Source organism: Gorilla gorilla, chromosome 21, assembly GCF_029281585.2.
Source record: "Gorilla gorilla gorilla isolate KB3781 chromosome 21, NHGRI_mGorGor1-v2.1_pri, whole genome shotgun sequence".
NCBI lineage: Eukaryota > Metazoa > Chordata > Mammalia > Primates > Hominidae > Gorilla > Gorilla gorilla.
This window is the reverse complement of record NC_073245.2, coordinates 65,519,358-65,545,289: the sequence shown is the minus strand read 5'-3', so window position 1 is coordinate 65,545,289 and position 25,932 is coordinate 65,519,358. Positions and strand designations below refer to the sequence as shown.

The following is a 25,932-nucleotide window of genomic DNA, read 5'->3' as shown; positions in this document are numbered from 1 at the left end:
AACAGGAAGCCAGTCAGATGCAGCCCCTGCCCTCCCAGAGCTTCAAGGTGGAGGTCGACCTTGTATCCAATGTCAACTGGAGGCTCAGTTAAAAGTCCACTTCTCGGCCGGGCATGGTGGTTCACGCCTGTAATCCCAGCACTTTGGGAGGCCGAGGCAGGCAGACCATGAAGTTAAGAGTTCAAGACCAGCCTGACCAACATGGTGAAACCTTATCTCTACTAAATATACAAAAATTAGCCAGGTGTGGTGGTGCATGCCTGTAATCCCAGCTACTCGGGAGGCTGAGGCTGGACAATCGCTTGAACCAGGGAGGCGGAGGTGGCAGTGAGCCAAAATCGCACCACTGCACTCCAGCCTGGCAACAGAACAAGACTCCGTCACAAAAGAAAAAAAAAATCCACTTCTCCACTCACTTCCCAGCCTTGCAAGGTCAATTTCATGGAAACAATGCTCCAATATTTCATAAAGCAAACCTCAATTGAATATCTGTCTCTATGATCATGAAAAGACAGTTTGTGCACCCAAGGAGAAGCCATTGTATGCACATCCACCAGCCACCTGTCTGTTCAGCCTCCTCTCTCTGCCATCTGCTCCCCAAAACTGGGCTCTCTGCAATCATACTGAGCCAACATGCATTTTCTGGAATGAACCACACCCTCTCTCTCACTTAACAAGACTTTACTCTTGCCGTTCCTTCTTTCCGCAACACTTTTCCCTCTTATCCTCCTGGCTAGCTCCTTTTCGTCATTCCAGACTCAGCCTAGATCTCTTCTCGTTTGGTTAGACTTCTTTGACCCCTCTTTTCCCCACTGGCTGCGTACTTCTGTTGTGCTAGCAGTGAGCAGAGGCTAAGCCTTGTGGTTTCATTGTCTTCCTTCCGTGATGGGCAGCAAACATTCTGAGGGCAGGGCTGTTAGACCTGTTCACCCACCTTCAATTCTAGGGTTGCTATATTTTTAGTTATTATGAGAGTAGCTCTTGTTAATTGAGGACTTCTACATGCCTGATACAGGGCTAGGCAGGTGCTTAGTGGGTTGTATTTAATTTTATCTTTATAACAGTATGTGAGCTCAGCCTTCCTGCTGCTGCTTGATAGAAGAGACAGCTGAGGTTCAAAGAAGTGGTGTGCCCTGACCCAGGTCCCTCAGCCAGGAAGAGGAGACCCAGCCCTGGGGCCAGACTCCAGCAGTTCCAGGACCCATGTTTTTCCCCACTGAGCTTAGCTGCTGTGTGTTTCCTTCCCAGGATTTCTAGGCATCAGGAACTCCCTGTCTCTGGAGACTGCATATCAGGCCTCCCCTCCACTTACAAAGGCCTCACATTTTTCATCCTCTTACATTTCTGGGATGACGAGGTCCTGATTGGCTCTTTGACTTCTAAGCCAGAGCAGAGACTATCCAATAGGGACCCATCTCCATGGTTACTGCTCACGGGAGAGTCTAACGAAAGGCAGTAGGGGGAAAAGTGGAGGCTCCTGCAAGTACAGGGGGAGGGGGGAGTCATAAACAATTAAACATGACAAAATCCTCTGGTGAACAAAAATAGAATTATTTGACTGTTAAATTGAGAAATGTAGCATTGAAAAAAGCATAACCTGAAACATCATTTTTTTTTCTCCATCGATAAAAAAATACCAAATAAAAGCATGCACATTTGAAGTGTCAATTTGCTGAAGGCCCCGAGTGGTAGAAAGTTGCCTTGGTCAAATATTTGAATTTTGGGGGATATTTAAGCTTTTTTTTGGGGGGGGACATTCATCTTTTCTCTCCTTCGAATAAGTGGTGTGTCTGCATCTCACGCTTTGGTGTACTATGCACAGAATTTCACCAAGGGATGCCAGAATGGTGCTGACATTTCGGCCAAAATTCTGGCTTCAGGCAAATCCTCCATTTGTCTACACTTAGTTTCCAGCTCTGCTACTTACTAGCTGTGTGGCCTTCCTGGTCACTTCACATCTCTGAGGGCTGGTTTCTTCACCTGTAAGCTGGGTGCAATCATAGTTCCTTCTTTATAGAATTTAGGAGAAAGATTAATTGAGATAGTATACATAAGGCACTAGCAGCTTAGGACTCAGAGCTTGGCCTCTCGGGAGGCAAGAATTGGGCTCTGGTACTCCACATCAGTCATTAACTCAAGGCCAGCCAGGGGCACACACTTGTAGGCACCAAGGGTGCTGTGTGTGTGCAAGCAGAGTAGCTCTGGGAGCTGGGAGATGTCCTCAGAAGAGAGCTGCAGGTGCATCTATTAGAGGGGAAAACAAGCAGAAGCCAGGCGTGGGCACAAGGATATAGTATCAGACATCCAAAGGCATCTCCACCATACCCTCTACAGGTGCATTTCACTGTGGCCAGATTCCTACATAGCTCCCAGTTTTATTGAAAAATGCCTCAGTTTCCCTAAAGGTAAATTAGTAAATGAAGGTAGGGTCTCCATCTACCTCTCAGAGATGATATGAGAATATATTATTTTATATTAAAAAAAGGATTAAAAGAAGAGGTTCCTTTCACTTCATTGTTACTGATAATATAATTAACCTATATGGTGATTCAAACAGTGCTCAATAAATGTTAGTTCTCTGTCAATATCAATGACATGGATATTTCTGATAATGGATACTGTGCCAGGCACTATTCTAAGTTCGTGTGTTACAACATTTAATCATCATCATATCCTCATCATCAGATCCTCCTCCTCCTCCTCCTCATCATCACCATCATCATCATCTTCACTGAAAACTCCAGTGCAGTTCTTCCCAAGCATGGCTTAGCCACCAGCAAATGTGTGTTGTAACAAGGGGGGCTTTGCAAGGTGGCTGGTGGCAGGAAGAGAATGGGAAAGTTGGAGGGAAGGAAATGCAGGTTAATGCTACATTCCATTTTTTCTCAGGGGCATATCTTTTATCCCCCCCACCCCTCCCAGAGCTGTTTTAGATAAATCTATACTTACAATCTCTCTTTATTCCTTCAAATAAAGTGGCACCATCCGTTTCACATCTTAATTTAAACCTTAAGTAAATGAAAGGGTTTTTTTCTTTAGGTGATCAAGGGCTGGGGGTTGAGGGGAAGGGAATCGAGAGGAAAGCAGTTCCTCAGGCACTTGCTCTGTGTGCTAGATCCACGCTGACAGCCCCCACCCCTGTACACTATCTGACCTAATCCTCAACACAAACTAAGGCAGGAGACACAGGGCTGCAAGGACATTTGCTGCCATCCAATTTGTGCCAGCCTCTTTTATCAATCTGAACCTATATTATTTTTAAGACCTCACGGCATCACTGAAAGATGAGTATTATTAGTTTGAATTTTAGGGATGAGAAAACTGACCCTCAGGGAGAATAACTGACTTGCCCCGGCTCCAACAGTAAGTGGCCCCGCTGGGATTTGAACCCAGGTGTGTCTGACCCCGAAGCCTGATCTGACCTCTGACAGTCGTGATAAAAATAATAGCTCAGATTTGCTGAGCATCTACTATAATTTAAGTGGTCTTTGTGGACAATGCGGGGTTAAAACCCTCACCATGCCCTCATGAAGAAGGGACTATTGTTTGTTCCAGTCAACAGGTGAGCAACCTGGGGTTTAGTGAAATTAAATAGCCATCCAAGATAGATCTTTAAAATAACCATTTGTTGTTCATTCACTGTTGTATTTATATTGAAGATTCAGCCTTTGAGGCCTACCCCAAGACTCATCACAGGGAAAGAAGAGGCAAAGCAAAGATGTAAGCCCAGGAAGACCGGTTCCATCCCACACATGCTTAGCCATGAAGTGGTACTCGAATCCTGTTTCTAAGTCACGCTATTGCCTGGATAGGCAGTCTTTTCTCCTCCTGCTTGAGTTCTTCCCTCGTATTGCCATGTCTCGGCCCATGTCTGGATTTGTAGATCATCTCGGGTCCCAAAGTTCAGAACATCTGAATTTCTCAATTATAAAGATCCACCCCCATTCCTTAACTGGTTCCCATCTTTGTTGACGTGACACGAAATGAATAGTAAGTAATTCTATCTGGGTCTGTATCTTGCACAGACTTCTTTCGTATTCTGCATGGAACATATAATGTATTGGAGGCTCCAACATGAAAATGGAAAAGTGTTTTTGACCAAAGGACTTCCAAATGCCCGCCCCCTGCCTTTTTTATGCAATTCTTCAGTTCAAATCCACACTTTCTCCTGAAAAGGCCTCCGAAGGCTCCATCCCCAAGTGGCCAAGCCAACTCTCTTGCACACTGAGCCTCCATGGACTTTGCTTTGCTTCACCAGAAGCAGTCTAGGGAGGGTTAAGATTCAGGCTCTGGCTGGGAGTCTGAGTCCCACCTTCAACCCTCACCAGCTGCGTGACCTTGGACAATCACCTGAGCTCTTAAAGCTCCAGTTTTCTCAGCAGCACAGGGGGAATAGTAATAAAAACGCCTATTTCAAAAAGTTGTTGCAAGAATTAAGAAGGATACTATGTGAAAAGTGCTTAGCCTGAGCTTAGCACATATGAGGCATTCAATAAATATCAGTGTTGATGAGTATGTCAGCACTCATTTATTCCTTACTTAGTTTTATTTACTAAGTGTTTGTGAGTATCTGACCTTGACTATTGCAAACATCTAACATACACTGGGCATCTTTAAACAGCCCTTTGTAGGTACAGACAGGAGATGACATGACTACAAGAGTCATGTGGTAGAAGGAACACATGTGTAGGGTCTAAGCTGGACTCCCATCCTCTCTCTGCCATGGACTGTGAGGCTGTGGCTTTTCATTATTTCTAAGCCTCAGTTTCCTCTTATGTAAAATGGATGACTATCACCCATCCTGTGAGATTATTGAAAGACGTGAATAGCGCCTTTAAGGATCTGAGCAGAGGCTGAAATATTAAAAGAAACTGCATCACTGGAGCCTCATTTCACAGCATACATGCTCTCCCTCTCCCTTCCAGCTCACTGGCTTTCTTTCAGGCACCTGTACTTGTCCCTCTTCTCACTGGCCTCGGAGCCTCGACACAGGCTCTTCCCTCTGCCTGGAACACACTTCTTGTTTCAGCTCACTAGCTCTGAGGCCCTTCCCATCTTCCCTCAAGGCCTATCCTGATCTCAGTGCCAGGTCAAAGCCTCTGCTAGAGACTTTGTGTCCCTTGCAGCCTCATAGGTGGTACTCTTACCAGTGCCATCAACGTTTACCTGTGTGGTTATATAATCATCACCAAGGCCAGGCGTGGTGGCTCATGCCTGTAATCCCAGCACTTTGGGAGGCTGAGGCGGGCAAATCACCTGAGGTCAGGAGTTTGAGATCAGCCTGGCCAACATGGTGAAACACCTTCTCTACTAAAAACACAGAAAATTAGCTGAGTGTGGTGGTGGCGCCCGTAAGCTCATCTACTCAGGAGGCTAAGGCAGGAGAATTGCTTGAACCTGGGAGGTGAAGGTTGCAGTGAGCTGAGATCGTGCCACTGCACTCCAGCCTGGGTGACAGAGTGAGGCTCTGTCTCAAAAAAGAGAAAAAAAGAAAATCATCGATTGGCCTCCCCTGCTAGACTAGAACTCCACAAGGCCAAGAAGTGTCATTGTTTGTGATTCCACTCTATCCCTAGAGCCTTGTATAGGGCTTGAGAAAAAAGCACATGCACACAAACACTTTTGGATTTATGAATGGTACAATTAACTATAATTATAGCCATATTATTCTTACTAGTAGTAATGATGGGACAATGAGAATTATTTTTGGTATTTCAGAAAATCCAAGGCAATTGGTTTCTTATTTGAGGTGAGAGTGCATAGGTGCATTGAGAGAACAAACTGTGTTGCCTTGAACTAGAAAGTGATCCTGTAAGTGGAGGGGTGAAAACACAGGGTCCCAGCCTTGTCAGGGCTTGAGTGTACAGTTATTTACGTCAAGTTAGTGAAAATGAGAAAACAATTTCTGGGCGTGGGGCAGAGTGCACAAATACTTTCAAATTGAACTTGTTTCCAGAAGATTTCCTTTTCTGTTATTCTCTTTTCATGCTGTGTCCCTCCTTCATCTCTTTTCTCCTGACTTCTTTCTGCTCATCTTGCAAGTCTCAGAATTGGGGCTCCCATGCAGGAAGCCCTCCCGGACTCCCTGTGTCCTCCTCCACCCTTGACCCCCATCCTGGGTTAGATGTTTCTCCTTGGTGTTCCCGTAAAACCCAGTAAGTCTAACTGCTTAGATCTTATCCCACTGCAGGTAAAACTGGTGTAGCTGTGGCCAAATATCTTCTCTCGAGCCTCAGTCTAAAGTGGAGGGTCAGACTCTAAGCTTCCCAAGGGCAGGGAGCTCGCATTTTTCCCTGTTATAGTCTCAGTGCCTGTAAGAAGTGTCTGATAAATATTGGTAAAAAGAAAGAAAGGAAGGGAGGGAAGAAAGGAGGGAGGGAGGAAGGGAAAACACATTTCTCTTAGATTGCTCTCCTGTGCCTCTCTGTCCTGAAGAAGTCTTTCTGGTTTTCTGCTGATGTGTGGGACGTTCAGAATAAGAAAGAACAAAATTAATTACTTATGTGTATGTAAAACCTTCCTCTCTTTCAAAAGTGACAGCAAGAAGTGAACAAAAACCATCAGGTGGGCCAGACCTGTGCCTCCCCCACAAGGAGCAGCTACAGAATGTCACCAATTCTCAGGAATAATCAAGGCGTGGGGCTTCCCCGAGGGAGCCAGGGAGGTGGCATTTACTGCCATGGCGCCTATTATACAACAGAAAAAGGAAGTCCAGCTCACAGAGGTGGGCTGAGCCCCCACGGAGTAGGTTAACGCTGCGGGGCTGGAGGAGGAAAGGAACAGCAGCTTCCCCTGTGTTGTACCTGGCAGCCAACAGACCTCCTTTCCTCCTTCCTAACTCCCCTGCCATGACTTGCTGCACCCCTGCCTGTCCCTGCTCACCTCCAACACCCCTCAAGCCTCTCTCATGCTTGCCAGTCTCTCCCTTGTCTCAGCCTTTGTGGCATTAAAAATGTGAAATTTAGTATCTTCCAAGCTCCCTAAGTGTGCCTTCCCTGTCCGGCTCAATGCATTTGAATGCTCTCACTGGGACTTTCTTTGGATATGTGAAGTCTGTTAGCTGTGTGGCCTGGGTTAAGTCACTGAACCTCTCTAGGCCTTATTTCTCCCCATCTCCCCCACCCCTGAACGCTCTGGCCCTGGCCTCTTTCTCCAGTTTTCATTTTCAATGCTCTCCCCTTGCTCCCTGAGCTGTGTCTCCCCTGACCCCTGATACATCTGCAGATCCACCAGGCTTGCTCTCGCCTTCGGTGGTTGGAGAGGAGCAGGTACTCTTACCGCTTCTTGGGAACCCCTCTCTCTAAGTGCTTCTTGGCCAGTCTCAACATAAACAGACTCTCCCAATGAGGCCTTCCCTGAGCTCCCTGTAAACTGGCAGGCCATGGTGCCCTCTGGCCCTCCACACTGCCATGTTTTCCATCATTATGACACTTTTTTTCTGCCCATCTCCTCGACAGGAATGCCAGCTCCTAACCTACAGTGAGTGCTCCCTGTAGAGCACCCAAGTGAATAAAGGGAGAAGCTTTGTATAAAAAAAAAAATCAACACATATCACGGAACAATAACTTGAAGGCTAACTTCATTGAACAAAATCTCCTTTAGCCATAGTCCTTTGCCTACTGGCATGAGTGCTGGGTAGCTTGCAAGGCATATATTTGGGCTAAAGTTGGTAAAACTTTAGAAACACTTGCTCATTCTGGACATGCATCCTTTGGGCTGGGGGTTTTGGCATGCAAGAAGATTCCACTCCTTGTAGCAAATACAGCCAAGGCACCGTTACACATGTTCAAAAATCAGCTCATTAAGACTATGCACTTTAAAGGCACCATGCTTTGAAACACTGTCTGTTCCATATACACTGAAGTTGAGCACTGGTGGCCCAGTGCTGCATAAGGAGCCCTGTGCTCCGATTCTGATGGCTGTGGCCTGGAGTCTCAGCTCCACTACCTGCTGCTGTGCTACTGCTGTGTGCTACCTGCTACCTGCACCTGAAATGCCTTCTCTGAGCCTCAGCTTTCTCATCTCTAAAATGGGTATAATATTTACTTTGCAGTTTTGCTGTGAGGATTAGACAAATACCATAGGTCAAATGTGCTGGGTAACAGCATTGACTAAATATCATAAGGATTAGAGAACACACACCATTTCACAAGCTACGCCGGCAATGAGTATTGTGCCCTAAGGCAAGAGATGTATTAGTAGAAGGCAAAAGATTTATATAATCTGAAAAGAAACCAGAGTATATCAGGACAGCAGGGTGACCAACTCACCTGATTTGCCTGGAATTTTCTGATTTCATTCTCAAATCCCTGGAACCCTCCCGGCCAAGTCCTGGGTAAGCCTGAATGATTGGCTCCTCTCCAGGGGAGCCCAGCCTGCCCCCCTCCTCTGAGTAGCAGCAACTTGACGAAATCTTCAGAAGGAAGTAGAGTTTCCTAAAGAACAGCCCAGTATCCTCTGAGATGGGGAAAAGTGGCACTCATGTTAGAGCCCAAAGTCCTAGTGGGGTTACCTTGGGGGAGAGGGGACAAAGAACACCAAGAAACAGATCCAGTGTCTCCACCTGACCTGCCATCAGATCCAGGGGCTGCGAGCTAGCAGCCTAGGAGTTGAATCTGGTCTTTGATGTACTTTGTTTGGCTTGAAGGGTGTTCAGAACAAAAACAACAAAACAAACTAAAATCCGAACTAAACCAAAACACATCCATTAAAAAAACCCTCTCGACTAGAACACTGGGGGGCTCACACAAAGATCTGGATTTGCTACTTCTTTGGAAACCACTGGTGCTGTGCAAGGCCTCCTTGCTTCCCCATGACGGCCCCTGCCAGCATGCTAGGGTCCTCCAGGTCATCGCCCAGTCCTGGGAGCACTTGTATTCATGATACCTAATATTTGGGCACCGGTATCCACTGTTTGTGGCAAATAAACATTCAACAGTCTTGATGCTGGATGCCAGTTTTAAGGGAAATCTGTGTCTATTTATGGCTATGAAGTGTGGGTAGGTGGGAGATGATACCATGGCAAGTCAAACTTGCCCAAAATTCATTGAGAAAAAGCTCTTGATCACTGTGTCTCAACAATCAGAAGATGTCTGAGTTGGAAAGTATCTATTTTTTGTTTATTTTCACAGATAAAAGGTATAGAATCAGCCCCATGGAAACACCTTCTGTGCCTCCTGCAAGTAAACAAACAAATACACAAAGAAATACATGAACATGTTCCAGGAAACAAACCAAACCAAACAACCATTTTCCATATACTCCTGGCTTTTCCATATACTCCAGAACTTCGCTTCTGGAGGCGAATGTTCTCAACAGCTACACAGAATTCTGTAAAACCCCCAAATGTGACATGCGCCTGTGGCTGCTGGCATCCCTTTTCCCTCCAGGTGAGCCTCACATAACATTTACACTGGATTTAATAGGAGAACATGACATGCACTGATTTTCAACAAACTCCTGATCTTCCAGGAGAGAGTCGGGAAAGAAAGCAACTGCACACCAAATCCTCTTCTATTTTGGTACCCTTAACACATTCCCTTATCTCCCTGGCCTACATATCGTTTAACAAACTGCCCTGCGATTCTTGCAGGGCGTGGCATCATGACTGATTTAAAATCCCCGCATTGCTAAAACTGCATTGTTCTTCATCAAGTTGAGTCATTTTTATGTGAAGTGTCAAGCTCCCTAACAAATAACTCCTGCCAGACAAATCAAGTTCCTCGTCTTAGAGCCGAGGCTAAATAGTTTATAGCTTTAATCTGCTCACCGAGGTGTGCAGTCTATGACAGTAATTATAAATGCAAGGAGAAATTATAGCTGAATGCTTTAACTGCATTAGGAGCCGTTTGATGAACAATCATGAACGCCTGCTCATTTCCAACAATAGAGGGCAAGTTAGTGTCAATGTGTTAGAGAGATTTCAGTTCTGCATGGCTTTTTCTCCCATTTACCACAGAATGTCACTTGTCTCCTAGAAAGTAGAAAAAAGCATCGTGGAAAGCTTTAAACTTGATAGTTTAAAAAAAAAAAAGACAAAGAGAAATGCAAGGAAAACTATTTATCATTATGACTTCTTTTTCTCTGTTTGTTTGGCGGCAGGTTGGGTTTCAAATTAGCTCAGTGAAGGTAACTGCTTGTTTACTTACTAGAGGCCTTTAAAAAAAATCCTCCCCAAGCCATTTTTGAGATATCTTTATGGAGAAAGACTTCTCTGCAGGAAGGGCAAGTTCAAAATCCTCACAGAGAGCAGCTCTGGCGATTGTGTGTCCCTCCACCAGATTCTGCTCCTCATCTGCAACCACCTAAGCTAATGATACAATTTAGCTCTTTATTTTCCCCTCCTCACTTTCGCAAAGACGTTTTTAATTTAGCTGAAGAATTACACAAATGTATTTTAAAGACATAAATCCATATAAAAAATATGAGCTAATTAAAACATTGCACTCCCTGTCGCTCATGGATTTTCAATTTAGCGAAAGAAAAAAGAATTGCATCTGGTTAAATGAAAAGATGATACTGATGGCAGATTGGAGTAAATGAAAAATAATGTTACTCTATATTAAAGCACCAAATTATACACGTCAGGATTGAGCATTCAAAAGTCCAATTGAGGGGGGAAGGTGCAATGGAGGCTGAGATGCATACACGGAGTTAAGCCAAATATTTTTGAAAAAATGCAAGCGTTAAGGAAGACGATGCATTTGTTTCTTGTTGCTTGAGAGATGCTAGGTTATTGTACTTGACCCTGTTTCCTCAGTTCTCATTTCGTTTCCCTAAAATGAATTCCTGAGGGTCAGAATGAGGATGTTCTTTTTTAATCTTAGGTGTATGTATTTTCACTGGAATTTGGGTCATTTCTTGGTTAGACGCCATATGGCAAATGTATAATTGCCTGACTGAACAAGAGCATTAAAAGAAAGAGAACAAGGATGTTCTGCTTCACCCTGCGGGTCAGTCCTGGGCCCCTGAGTTGCAATGTTTGATAGCTGGAGCCTCCAAAAGGCCCAGGAAAGTGTCCTTTCTCCTCTCAGCTCTTAGGCCACATTTTACAGCTTTCTCTCTGGGCTGTTGGAGGTACATCCAGCCATGAGTATTGCCTAGAAACCATCAGGCAAGGAGGAGGAAACCAAGGAGCAGGAGAAAGTTGATGAGCATTGGACAGTCCTGGGTTCAAAACCTACCTCCAGGTTTAGTTTTGTCTTCTTGGACAAATCATGAAACTCTTTGAGCTTTGGTTTACCTCTCTGCAAAATGAGGATAATATGAATAATTATGCCTGAGTTACAAAAAGAGGCCAGTCAATGGTAGTTTCACTGTCATTGTTATCTGAATCAAACAGCAGGTTGAGATTTTGCAGGATTATTAATTAGTTAGAGTTGAGAAGTTGCTGCAAGTTCTCTACGCTGCAGGTGAGGCTACAGAGCATGGTAAGAGCATGCAGTGGCTCTACCTAGAACTTGCTTTTCTTATAGACCTACTATGTGCTTTCTTGTAAACCTACTATAGGCTTTAAGGAAAATAATTACATACATTTAATTCTTACAACCTTCCTATGAGAAGGATATTATGTCCACATCATAAAGATGTAGAAGTGGGGCATGTCTTCATGAAAGCAAGTGAGTTGGAGGTTAAACCCAGCATTCTTTTCCAAACACTGCCTCTGAGACCACTGTTCCCCATCCCGGCTTCCCCCAGAACCAGGCAGAGCCACCTCCTGTGTGCTCCTTTCAGCATTTCCCCTAGAGTTTTTCATCTATTTGTCTGCCACTAGCCTCAAAGGCAGACTCTTGTCCTGGTTATGGCTTACTCCCTGGGAATTAGCACAGTGCTTGCTGTGGAACGATGGCTTTCTAGATATGTCATAATGAATGAGTGAGGCTCAGAGATTGTAGGACCTTGGGGAATTCAGGCAGAATCTCTCTGCCTCCATTTTCTCTTCCCTATCATGAGTGAATCAACCTCTACTTCATACGGCTGTTTGTGAGAATAAAGCAAAATAATGTTTGCAAAATGCTTGCTGCAAGGCTTGGCATGTTTTGCTATTACAATTGGTAGAACTTCTGGTTCAGTATTATACTTCCATTGTTAAATATAATAGAGTCCGGTGCATAGTAAAAGCACAACCAGTATTTGTTGAAGGATGAAAGGAATGCAGGGAGGGAAGAAAAGAAGGAAGGAAAGAAGAAAAAAGGAAGGAAGGAAAGAAGGGAAAGAGGAAGGAATGAAGGAACAAAGGAGGGAAAAGAGGATGAAACGAAGGAATATTTATTTAATGGAGGAAGGAATGGTTGATGCCATTAATAGACATTAATTTGTCCAGGCTATTTTGTTCTTCCCAACTGCCATATAATCTATGCTGTTAGGGTTGCCAGATTTAGCTAATAAAAATACAGGATGCCCAGTTAAATTTGAATTCTGATAAACAATGAATACTTTTAAAATATAAGTATGGCCCAGGCAATATTTGGGCCAGGCTTATAATCAAAACCTATTTGTCATTTATCTGAAATACAAATTTAACTGGACATCCGTTCTGTATTTTGTCTGGCAACCTTACGCGCTTTTCACCCTGAACATGTGTTTTTATCAAGCCGCCCACAACAGAAGTGGCAGCTCATTGGACTAGAATACTTTCCTGCCAACAATTTCAAGGCTAGGTGTGCTGTTAAGCTTGTACACTATATTACACAGTAATGACTATAATTTCAAGCCTTTATGCATTTCAGACTCATTGATTTGCTCTCTGTTTAATTTCTATTAGTCAAGAGCATGTGGCTTTTAAAGATATATACAAATACATATTGAAATTGTTTTAGATTACTTATGACCTAAAATAGAGATGCACACTTAATATTTTCTAATGAAATTTTTAACGAAAAGTTGCATTTAATATTTGGCAGAGCATTTTGCAGGATTTAAGATATATCTGGTAAAGGAAAGAAAATTCAGATCAAAAGTTGTGTCTTTCAAAAAACATTGATAGGTTAAAGCTCTCATAGTTTCCAAGAAATCTTGATCATACTTTCTAAAACATCATGTCACTTTGCACAATTTGTGCTATTATGCATGACAACTAAGATTAGAGTTCCAGACAACAGTGATGTCATTTCATGACCATTTACAAACCTTACATCCATCATTCTAGGCAATGGGCAAGGTATTGCATAAATATTGTTCTAAAAGAGGACCCCGGGGGTGGAGGCATTTTTTTCTAAGGTGACCAAAGCACCAAGAATCGACCTTTGTACAAATGGGGGAAACATTCAGGCAGATAGGAGTATTTTTACGATGAACACAAACACAGCCAGTACCTGCACCATCTTTTCTGTTTACAAAACATACATACACGCCCGTGGCTTTGAGTGAGTCCCAAACACTCAAACCTGTTTTTCTGCGATCCTCTCAGAACCACAGCCTAATGGTGCTTGTAAGGATGGAGCTTTGGTTTTGTATAACGAAAACATCAATACGGTGCTTTTGAGGTCCAAATTAGACATACTCATCCTGTACAAATGCAGAGAGGTGCCAAAATGGCTATCTTATCTATGTATTTAATGGATTCGTAAGTACCTTTTGTATATGTTTTTCCAAATTATTGGTTCACCTTTGAATCCCTAGAACAGGTATCATACACTCCAGATTCTGACTGACGATGGATCAAGCTTTCTTTTCCTTACCTCTCCCTATCTACATATCAGAGTGTTTTGGCAATTATATTAATTTTCTAAAAAAGATTACAAACCTAACAGGTGGAAAAGTGGTCTTTGTTATAGTACAAATAAATATTACCTATTTGTCCTCTTCACCATGGTTTCAACCCACCACTATTGGATTTGAAATATCTTTCTTCTCTCTAAGTATTCTCTGTATGCCCCCCCTCCTTTTTTTAAGAACCAGGAAAACATAATGGCAAGTTATTTAAGATTTAAAATGTTATGTAGCAAATAAATAGGACGCTGTTGAACCCCAAGCTCAGGTGTGAATTCAATGGATGCATTTTGGCTTTTCTTTCAATTCCGTGAGCTGAACAAATCATGCTTGGAAAGAATGACAAGAATCTGCCAATAATACATTCAATCATCATGACAAAAACATGCAAACCAAAAAGATAGTCTTCATTTGGGGCTAGATAGCAGTTAGAATTATAGGAGGACTCCTCTCCATCAGAAGCGTAGATCGCCTCACTCAGGGGAGAGTCCCAGGTCAGATATTTTAACTTTTTATTTCATCTTGGCCATCTTCACACTCAGTAAACCCCTCTGTCTGATGTGAGGCAAGCCCAAAGCCATGCCATGTAAATACCGCTCTCTACCTGGAACTCTCCTAGTGTCCTACCTTTCTAGCTTGTTCTGAAAGTCTTCTATTTGTAAACCAATGCTCTGACAATAGGGTGTGGTGAGCGATTATATGTTATTAGTTTTTCATATTTGATCGTGAATTAAGAGCTAATTAACTAGGAGCAAATCCGTAACTTAACATGATGTCAACTGGATTGGTCAGCACAGAAGGTTTAGTTCAGGTTGGGTTCCCATCTTGGGGAATGGCCGAAGGTAGAGGACCACCTGAACACATAGGAGGGCCCTTAGTGTGTGCGGGCGTCATGCTGGAAGGGAGAGAAAAAGAAGTAGAGAAAACACAAGTGGGCAAATGAAAGAGATTGGTTAAGACCCAGCCTTGCTTATCCTCAACATTTGAAAATGGCTGGTGAAACTAATCTGCCAAGGCATTTGACCTTGGTCTCTGCCCTGTTTCCTAAAAATGACACAAATGGTCTGGGCATGGTTGACTATATAAGGCATGGAACTTCTATGACACATGATGCACATTATCTTCAAGCTATGGGACTCCATGCACATTAACATAAGTGTACAGAAAGCCATTTGTTTCTTTATGTGAAATGAAACCTCAAGGGCACACATTGCCTCTCTTTGTTAAAGGTGGGCTCTAATACTGGTCTATCCACAAGAAAACCAAAAGATGAAAGACGAAAATAAGCTTCTTCTCTTTTCATCTCAATGTTCTGCAAAGAAGAATATTTTTCTACCAACCTGTTAAGGGCACATGCTCATTCATAGGACACTTAATGTAGAAAATAACCAAAGGGAAGAGGTGGAAGGTGGCAATTACTAAAATTAAGCTGCAAAAAAGCATTCATTACAAGTAACAATCATAAAGACAACTTTAAGCTATTCATGAGCTGATTAAGGAATCTCTATATAGTAACTACTTCTAGCACTCTCCAACCTTTCTTCCATTGCTCACCTTTTTGTCACTTTATAAGTCATTGGCATGGCTATGGAAAGGTGGGGTGGTGAAATGGAATGGTGACAGAAGTTAGTATCTAATAATTAAAATGAAAGATAGCCTTGGCTGGACACTGGAGCTTGCCTTGGGTAATTCAGGATTATGGATGATGAAGGCCTAAAAAAAGCAGTAGTAATCTGTGAACTTTATCTCTCTAAACCCGTTTTATTCTAGTTCCCAGCTCTAAACTAGAGGACTTAAGAGAATGATTAGGACTTAGTTTTCATGTTCTGGTCTTTCATTAAAATAAATCCTACTCCAGCAAGCTACTATCCTGCTTGGCATTGGGAGATGCTAGCTGCCTCTAAGCAGACCCATCTCCCTGTAAGAAGCTCCTCACCAGGCTAATCGCAATGCCTCGGAGCAAACCCATACCTGCAGAGCTATTCTTCATCCACGTCTGTTACAAACTGTGAATGGTGTTCGGGTGACTTGCTGTGCGTTTTGCTTAGGTGGAGTTTTACCGCATGTTTGCTCACAAATGTCCGACAGCACAACTTACACTTGAATTTAGAGTCTGTGTCCTCTTCGGCAGCTATTGTTTCTGGAGACCTCTGAGCCGACGATACCCGGGAGATCTCTTGCTCCACCTTGCTTTGCTGGTCCACTGACAAGCGGGTCATGTCCTTCATTTGGAAACCCAGGTGAGATTCTAAGTGACTGATGTAGGTAGAAGGGGTTCTGAACTGGGAGGCACAGTCACTGCAATAAAAGATGGGGTGGCCTTTGTCCATGTTTTTCAGAAATTTTGTCCCGCCTGTTTTCCTAAGCTGGTACTTGACGTTGGCCAGCCAGTGACTGATAGTGGTCATTGAGAGTCCCGTAAACTTAGAGATTTGCATACGCTCTTGTGGGCCCAGATCAGACAGCAGGTATTTGCCCTCTGATGTCTGGAAGAGGCTCGAGGCAAACTGGGCTTGTAGAATGAGAAGATGCTGAGGATTCCAGTTGGACTGCCGGCCTTTTCTTTTATGCAAAGTTGAGACTTCACTGGAGACATCCTCAAAGCGCCTGACATCCATTTCCAGCTTCATGGGGGGGACCCTGGAGGAGGAAGCTGGCTTTGGGGTGGTGGCTTTGGGGAGGACTTTGACCATGTCGGCGATGTCTGACAGAGCGTGCTTCTGAGGTGGGGACATACAGGATTGTGCTTGCGAGGACTCGGCTTTCTTGCTTTTGGACTTGGTCAGGTCGATGGGCTGATCGCTGTTCTCAAACAGGTAGCGCCTGGACACGCTGGCTGACCTTGTGGAGGCAGGACTCAAGACCGGCTTGTCCATGACATTGAGATTCGACTTGTGGAACATGGAAATTGTGCTTGAACTTGGGCTGGAGCAGGAAGGTGAGCGCAAGGGCTCCGTGGCTTTGCCCAGGTGATTGTTCAGGACGGACTGCAGGGCGCTGAGTGGGTTGATGCATGGCAGGGCCGGGGCGTGGTTGGTGAGGGCGCACCCGTTGCTCAGAGCAGATGTGGGCTCCAGGGGCTGGGGTTTCTCCTTCTCGCTGCCCTCTTTCATCAGCTTCTCCTCCTCCTTCAGGGGACCCAGCTCAGTCTTTTTGGCTTCTGGAGGTGTTTCGCTTTTGCGGAAAGAATCGCCCTCACTGTGGCTGAAAGATGAGGCCTCTTCGTGGGGACTTTCTTTCCCACACTCCTTCACCACTTCATCTTTGTCTTCTGACTCCTTCTTGACTTGAGTGTAAGGGGCCAGGTGTGTGGGCATAGAAACCAGTGGCATCACTTTCCACTTTGGTGCAATGGGCCTCAGCTTGTTGGTGAGATTAGGCCGGATCTGCAGTACCTGGGATCCCATAGGCAAAGGCGGCTTGGTGCCCTCAGACAGCTGGTAGGCTGCGTGGATGCTGGGGTAGGCACTCCAGCTGGGGGCCCCGTTTTGGGCTTTGTTGATGGCTGTGGTGACAGTATTTTCCAAAGATTTCAAAATGTCCCCTCCACCCTTTGAGCCATCTTCCAAGTCTTCCTCCCTTAGGTATTGATATTTGATTGTAGGGTCTAAAGGTTTTTGTAGAGGATCTTCATAGTCCTCGCTTTTCACGACTTTCTCATCCTTGCTGGTTTCCTCTGGCCTTTCTTTTTTACTCTCTTTCTTTAACTCAGTTGTAGAGGCTGTACAATCTGATGCTGAGTTACTGGATGGCTTGGGAGCCAGAGAATCACTGTTTGGGGCCTCGGACAACGACTGCATTTTCTCCACTGCTAGCGGGTCTAATACCAGCTGCTTTCCTTTCTTGGAGGCAGAGCTGGTGACCTTGAGAAAGTGACCTGTGACCATCATGTGGGTGGTGAGCTGCTGCAAGGTGTCATGGGAGCTCCCACACTCCATGCACTTTAAGATCTGGGACTTGCAGGCCTCAAACTGCCAGGTGTAGCTGGCTCCATTTTGGTAGCCATAGCGGTTGTTGGAGGACAACTGCAAGTTGGCGTTCTTCTGAGAAGAAAAAGAATCTGCAAAAGATCCTGTGGTTGAATCGGGGGAACACGGCCGATTGACATCAAAAACTCGTTTCTTAGCCGGGGTGACCATTTTCGAGGAAATGGTTGGGACTGGCTCCTTCAAAGGCACTTTTTGGTAATGTTTTGTTTTAATCATGTGGACGCTCAAATCTTGGAGGGAATCGAAGGAGTCGCCACAAAACATACATTTCAGAACCTTTTGAGCATCCTCTTTGTCCATATCCTGGAAAGCCCTTTTCCTGGGCTTTGAATAGCTCGTGGGTCTGAGCTTGTCCTTTTTGCGGTTGTCATCTTGATAGTGGCCCGTTTCATTCATGTGCACAGTCAGCTCGACTAGGGTGTCATAGGCCGCGCTGCACTGTCGGCATCGGAATCTGCTGGCCCCTGTGAACACAGTCCCGCACATCTTGCTGCTCTGCCGGTACAACTGCACCGAGCTGAACAGGCTGGGTTTCGAGACGGACCTAGAAGGCAAGTTCTGCTGCAGGCTTTTGGACAGAGCATCTTGGTGCCAATCAAAATCACTCTTGTTGCTGCCGTTTCGGGTGTCACAGTTCCTCCTCTCACTATTGGACAGCTTGAAGCCAAGGCCCAGGCCTGACCAGTAGGAATCCGACAGGATGTTGGCGTAGACAGCGGTCATTTTATCCATGCAATTGTGTGCTTCGTTTGGAAGCCTGACGTGAGTGTTTGCTTTCTTGTCCGAAGCATCTCTGCCGCAGACACTCTTGATGTCCGACACCTGATCACTGGCGTCGCTCAGCAGAGACTCGTTCTCGGCATCCTGATTGGACAAATGACTTCCTGGAGAGTTCTGGTAGCTGAAGCAGCCTTTTTGCTCTGGGCCCGTTTCTAGCTCCTCGTCCGTCCCTGTGTCATTGCCACCCTGCAGTTGAGCTACTGAACCGCTGTCCTCCTCCTCCTCTTCTTCTTTTATTTCCTCCTCTTCTTTCAGCTGTTCCTCCTGGGCGTAGCCTGCAAGAGAAGAAGAAGAGATGAAACGACAGTAACAGGCTCCATATTCCATTCCAATTTCCTCACATAGACTAAGTGCTTCCCATGCCGAACTGAACGGTGATTTAATCTACACTTTCATGCACTGTGAGCAGTGGACACAGGAAAAGCCAAATGGTGTCTTTCTTGCCATCTAGTGCTTTTTTTTTTTTTTCAATTGGCAGGAGTCATAATTCTTTATAAATGCCTAGGATCCCAAGTTAATAATTTTCAGGTTTAAGGAATATCTTTCTAATATTCCTGTGATGGGATAGTTGCTAAATTCATGTGTATGACTTTTAGGAAATCTGGATTGAAATTCATATCCCATTAAAGTCATGTGGCTACAGGGAAGAATGTTGGCTCATAGGGAGACTAAGATTTGACTCTTGGCATCTAGATGGTAAAGTTTACCAAGACACTTGGATATATTGGCATATAACCATATAAATAAATCATTTTTGAGTGCTCAGAAGTGATTTGGATACACAGCCATTATATTTTTTGATAGCCCCTGTCTTTTTGCTATAACATTTTTATTTGTAGGGAATCACACAGCAGGAAGAGAGATGATGGGGTATGCAAATAAAATCTTCTGTTGATAGTTGAAAAATTATATAAGCTCAGCAAATATAATGACTTGAAAATAATCGCAAATGGTGCTAGAATGGGAGATTTGGCGACTATCTTATTATTCTAAAACAGGTTTGTGAAGACCTTTCCAGACAAGGTTGAAAATGCCCTCTCTATCTTGTGCCTGTAATTTCAAATGCACTGTGATTTGTGGGTACCCGTCATGAGATGCCAATTATATATTTGATTTGTAGATGCAAAATGCTATTGGGGATGCATGCTTTCCCTTCTCTGAAAGGATTTAGGACCAGTAATTGCATAGGGAAAATGAAGACATGAGTGAGCCAGTGCAAAGGGAATTAATGGGCAAATATCCATCAGTGGAGATGGGGAATGTGACATTATGCCTATAGGCTCATTTTCTTCACCTGGCCTTTTCAGAACCATGCAGATAAAATGCAACCAAAGAAGTCCCAAAGAAAAGGAGATCCAGTTTTAGGTTTGCAAGGCCTGCACGATCTTAATGCAATATTTTCTTTATGAACTTCTGTCTCCTCTCTCTGTGGCAGGTAGCAACGTGGGGAAAACCTTAGAGCAGGCTCTGTTATTTCCAGTCACTAAGGACAAAGCTTGGAAAAGGAGTGGTCATGCGCTGGAGGTTTGTCCTGTGAGGCAGGCACGGAGAATTAGAAGAGAAGGGGATTTGCTAGGATAAAGCAGCTACAATCAGCAACTCCAAAGGCTGCCGCTGCTGCTGCTGCTGAAGATAAAGAATATTTATTGAGCAATTGCTGTCTCCTAGGAAGTAAGCTAAACACTGCAAATGCATTCTTTCATTTTGTCTAATATCTGCATGAAGTAGCCACTATTACTTTCATTTCACAGAGGGGGAAACTGAGGCTTTAAGGTAAGGAAATTCACCCAAGGCCACACAGCTAGCGTTGCAGAGTGAGGACATACACCCAAGTCTGCCTGATGGGAGAATGCCCGAATACAGGAGATGCTGCTATCTTTGTATTGCCAACCTAATGAAGAACCCTTTGATGAGACCCAAAGGCTAAAGGTTAAGCAGTGGAATTTCATTGAAATGTCACTAAATAGATAACCACATCACAGGGGAAAACTGTGGGAAAACTGGAGAAAAGAGCCCATGATTTTAGTGACAGAATACCATAAAACAAGATGAAACGTATAAATTCAGTCTAGCCATGAGTTTTATGGTTGTGTTAGTTATTTTACTGCTATTGGTATGGTGTGTTTTACCTTCCTAGCAAATTGACAGGTGGATTTTTTATTAAATTGGCGTTACTGGTCTCTAGTCTCAAAGATTGGTTCGAAAAAACAACAACTACTCAATCTAGTCAAAAAACCATTAATAAGTGGTCACAACTTGCAGGAAAACTGTAGTTTAAAATGACCGTATGGCCGAATTAGATTATTCCTGTTGGTATCATCCCATTTTCTTTTTCCTGGATTAACTTGTATGTTTGCAAAAAATAGATATACCATTCAAAGAGAAAGTCTCTGTTATAAAATTAATAAACTAAATAACAACTGATAAAATAAGTTGTTACTGAGCCACGTAACATACATCAGAGGATCAGACAAATTTCATCAATCAAATAGGGTCACTTTGAGAATGAAGGGGTGCTATTACTCTGGAACATACGCTGGGTCAACAGGTAGTCAGCAGGATGTTCCAGGCCAACTAAGACACGTGACAACACCTGTGGGTAACGTAATCACAGCAACAAAAAAGCAAGTAAAGAAATCTGGGGATTTGGTGGCCACGAGGACTTTCTGTCATCACAATTGGCTAAGAGCATTTCTGGGTTTCATTCATGTCGGTATTTTCAGTGCCTAGCACCGTGCCTGACATCTAGCAAGAAGTTGGGAAGTAATTCATGTTATTTTGTGTGTACATTGATGAAATATACATACATGCACTCTAATGCGTGCACCTGTGCGTACACACACACCCACACACACACAATCTGCCCACCCAGTATAGTCATTTTCAAACTAGGAGAAAAGAAGTGTTCTTTTTTTTTTTTTTCCCACTGACATTTGGAAGCAGAGCTTTCCAGACCAGCTCAACCTCACAATCTACTTTGTCCTTCTAAATGGATTCCCCAGAAGAAAAGTCAGAGACAGCAAACGCCTCCCCCACAATACAGATAAAATTTTCTGCTTAATTAGGCATTGACATGTTTACTATAACCTTTACAGAAGAGTAACTCGTGCTGAGAGACCCTTTTTGTCTGTTTTCCTCTGCAGAGCAGACTAAATCTCATGCACTGGATAAGGTAAGGCATTGAAAAGCCTCATACAAAAAGTGCCAAACATCTGTCAAAGTGAGTGTATTTTAACAATGGCTGAGGGTTCCAAGGAGTTTTTTTAAAAAAAAACACCTTTCAATATTATACATCTAAAACTGTTCACTTGACTTAAGTGATTTTGTTTGCCACCAGCAGTTGGGGCAAGAGAGGAAAGGCAGCCAGAACAGGGGTGATCTGGGTGAATAATGAGTATCAGTCTCTCTCTCTGTATTGATGACTTGTTTAATAAGATTGCATCTTGTGTAAGTCTTAGGATAAGTGGATGAGTGGCAAGTTTACTCTTGTGAATACTTATTTAATGAAAGAAAACTATCACAGTTATGCCAAAGCACAGGACAAAAGAACTGTTCTCTATAGAACTTCCTTGTTGATTGGGGGTCGAAGATCAAACTTCATAGTGGCAAAAATTTCCTTTTCCAACCTCAATTTCCAGTTTCATCCATTTCCCCAGCTTGACTCTGGCCACATGAGATGTCCCCATTCCTGGAACAGCTGATTCATGAGCAAATCCAGTCCATTCTTTGACTGAACTACTGACTCAAGAGACCATTTTTCTCCCACTCCATGGCCACTGCTCTAGCCTGGGCCACCGTATTGTCCCCTAGGTTGGACAATGAGCTTCCTGCTTCTACTTCCCACAGTCTGCTCTTCAATTAACTGCTAGAAGATTCTTTGTAAAAGGGATTAGGTCATGACATCCCTCTCTTTTAACTCCTGCAATGTCTTTCTGTTGCACTTGCAATAAAATCTCAACCCTTAGCATGGTCTACAAGAGCCTGCAGGATGTGCCCTAGGCCAACCTCCCTGCCCCTCTCTCATCACCCACGGCCTTCTCTTCATGCCTAGGAAACAATAATCTACTTGCTCCTCCTTGACCCCGCCAATCCTTCTCCTGACTGAGGTTTTCTGCCTTTGCAGATTTTTCTGACCAAAAAGTTCTTCGTCTGCACCATCACATAGCAGGTTCTATCAAGTCTCAGCTCCAATGGGCCCTTCTCAGTGAGGCCTTTTCTGATGTCTCCCCTGCTCTGTGTAACTATCCATCACATCACCCTACTGCCTGAAATCGCTGGAGCACTTACCAGACTCTGAAATAAACCCATTTGTTTATTGATTGATGTCTTCTTCTACTGAATGTAAGGTTAGAATATCTATCCCCATGCAGTCAGAATGCTCCTCCCCAGTGCTCAGTTCACATCCTGGCACAGAGTGATGTCCACAAACTATTTGAGTGAATGAATGAATAGATTACACAGTAAAAAGGATTATTCCAGCTGCAAACTTTGGCTCCATTCCTCAGCAGTGAAATTGGTACTTCTGGTGGGTAAAGATCTGTCCACCCTCAGCCCATGTAGATAGATGTGAATTACAATCATGCTAATCAACTTCACTCAATGATAAAATTAGAGTATCGGCTGTGTGCCGAGGCTCACACTTGTAATTCCAGCATTTTGGGAGGCTGAGGCAGGCGGATCACCCGAGGTCAGGAGTTCAAGACCAGCCTGGCCAACATGGTGAAACCCAGTTTCTACTAAAAAAAAGAAAATCAGCCAGGTGTGGTGGCACACGCTTGTAATCCCAGCTACTCGGGAGGCTGAGGCAGGAGAACCACTTGAAGCGGGAGATGGAGGTTGTAATGAGCTGAGATTCTGCCACTGCACTCCAGCCTGGGTGACAGAGTGCGACTCTGTCTGAAATGAAATGAAATGAAATGAAATAATACCAGAGCATCCCCATAAATCATCTTTTCAGAACAACCCAGCTACCAACTTCCTTGCTGCCCAACTTCTTTGAGCTGTGGATTTATACCCCGAAGTATAAAGGCTGCAAATAAGCAACAAGACCTCAAAGCATCAGAATCTATGCTCTTAATGTGAACAGACTTTGATTCAACAAAGATTCACACATGGGAACTTTGAAAGTATGGACTACTTTTATCATGGATAAAGTCCATTAGCTGGTCTACTATAAACAACATTACATATGTATTAGCAGACATACATATTAGAGTAGCCTTCCCCTGAATTCTTCATTTAAAAAAGGAGAAATATTATTGGAGAAGAATATTTTATATGCTGCATTTGTTTTACCCTAATAGTGTGTGGGTAAAAATTAGAAATAAACCCTTACATTTTATTTTCTTCCTAGAGAAATTTTCTTTCATATGAAAAGTTAATGGCTGGGCATGGTGGCTCACACCTATAATCTCAGTACTTGTGGGAAACTGAGGCATGAGGATTACTTGAGCCCAGGAGTTGGAGACCAGCCTGTGCAACATAGCAAGAACATTTCTACAAAAAAATTAAAAAAAAAATAGCCAGGCATAATGGTGCATGCCTATGGTCCCAGCTACTCGGGTGGCTGTGGTGGGAGGATCACTTGAGCCCAGAAGGTTGAGGCTGCAGTGAGCTGTGATCACGCCACTGCACTGCAGTCTGGGTGACACAGCAAGACCCTGTCCCAAAAAAACAACAACAAAAGGAGGAAAACAATTATTTTTAAAACTATATTACCTCAATTTTTTCCAAACCTCTAGTCAGAATGATTTAAATGAAATTGTGCAAAATAATTTATGGGTGGTATGGAGTTACATATCAGACTTTTGCTAGGCATACGTTTCTGTAGTCACCTTGAAAGTCCACAGTAGTGTTTACAGTAAAAACACTGACAGTTTTAAAAATGGCCGCAGAAGTGGAATCATAACATAAGAACAATTTAAAACTCAAGAAGGCTGATTTTTAAAAACTAAACTAGAATTCAACCAAGACCTCATTTAAAAACATATCCAATGGTGACAGGATCATTTTTGCCAATCTACCACACTAAATGACTGTTTAAAGTCACAGGAAGATGCCACAGGGTTCAAGGCAGACGAAAATGAGGAGATCGTGAGAATTTCTCAGCGTGTACCCAGTAGGTACAAAAAATGATGACTCGGAATAAGAGCTCCCTGTCATGAGTCTCTAGTGTTTGGGTGACTGTGGTCTAAAAGTCTGTTAGTATGTATATTATTATTGGCACTAATTGGCATGCATGTTGGCAGGCTGAGTAAAGAGATACAGGATTCAGCGTTCAAGGAAGCTGAGCTATTCTCAAGGGTAGCCAGGCCTGGAGTGAGGGCCTCTTGGAGGGCCATGTGGAGGGATCCCTCTGCTTTTTGTTTCAGGAGAGAGGAAGTCGAGAGAGCTGTGGGATCCTGTCACCATTCCTGAGCACAGACTTCATTTACAGAGAATCCAGGTACCACAGGTCAGAGCCCAGTGTCTCTGCTGGCTGGAGAAGTTATCTACGTTCATGCACATTTTTAAACAGAAAAATGTTCAAAAAGAAACATGACATTTGTGGTGCGCGGATTTTTATCCCTGGCATGCCACATATAACATAAGTGTTACTGATATATACGGATCGAGAGAGAAGAGTTTGCTCCCTCCTCTGTCTGAAAGTCAGAACCAAACAAATAGAATTCTTTGTTTAAAGCACTGCTGGAGATGGCGTGGGTACAGTGATGGGGGGCCATCCTGAGCCCATGAGTACTCTGCGGAGATAAATGGGGAGGTTTCTGGTGGTCATCAAAACAACAATCTCTGTCTCTTGTTTTCAATTTCCTGAAGATGGTTCGGGTAATTGGAATGCTTTACATGTACCGCGCTTGCATACCAGGTGGGGTCTGTCTAAACACTTAGCGTACGCTTGTTGCTTCTTTCTTGGGCCATCGTTACAGCTCTTTGGACTGTAAAACGTTTTCTAATCACATTTTGTGAATTTCTCCACATCTTGGTCATCAGCAAAAAAACGGCTAAGCTAGTTTAAGTCAGGGGAAGTGGATATTCTGTCATCCCTTTGTGGTTCATCTGTTTATTCATTTAATCAAGAAATATTTATTCTGCAGTTACCACATGCAAGACACTTTAGTGGAGTTTCACTAGGACTTTCGTCACAGTGGGTCTTCCAAGGCCAAGGCAAGTAGAGAGGTGAGTTATGGAGAGAAGTTGGATGCTGAGGTTTTGGAGAGAGAGGTCATGAAAAGGTCACATATTACTGATGGAAGGCAGGTAACGAAAATGGGCGAAGCGGGCCAGGTGGAGGAAAATCCGTTCTCAGTTGTGAAGGTAAGTAATCATGGATACTCAGCTAGACTGGACACTTGTCTGGAGGACACCGAGGGCTGTAAGAGGAAAGTTTATGGCACATCAAAAGCACAGTGGACCAGGCGCAGTGGCTCACGCCTGTAATCCCAGCACTTTGGGA

General features: G+C 43.8%; 1 protein-coding gene across 2 annotated transcripts in view; it reads right to left on the bottom strand.

Moving 5' to 3' along the window:
• The window catches only part of TSHZ2 (teashirt zinc finger homeobox 2), a 527,930-nt gene that overhangs the window by 226,521 nt on the left and 275,477 nt on the right, over positions 1-25,932 (bottom strand). Inside the window, exon 2 of one of the 2 annotated variants that reach the window (XM_019017509.4) lies at positions 15,809-18,754. In XM_019017509.4, the coding sequence (XP_018873054.1) occupies positions 15,809-18,754 (2,946 nt within the window). Of the gene's footprint in view, positions 1-15,685; positions 18,755-25,932 lie in introns of those variants that run through there. The other variant, XM_055372777.2, reaches the window with a different exon arrangement.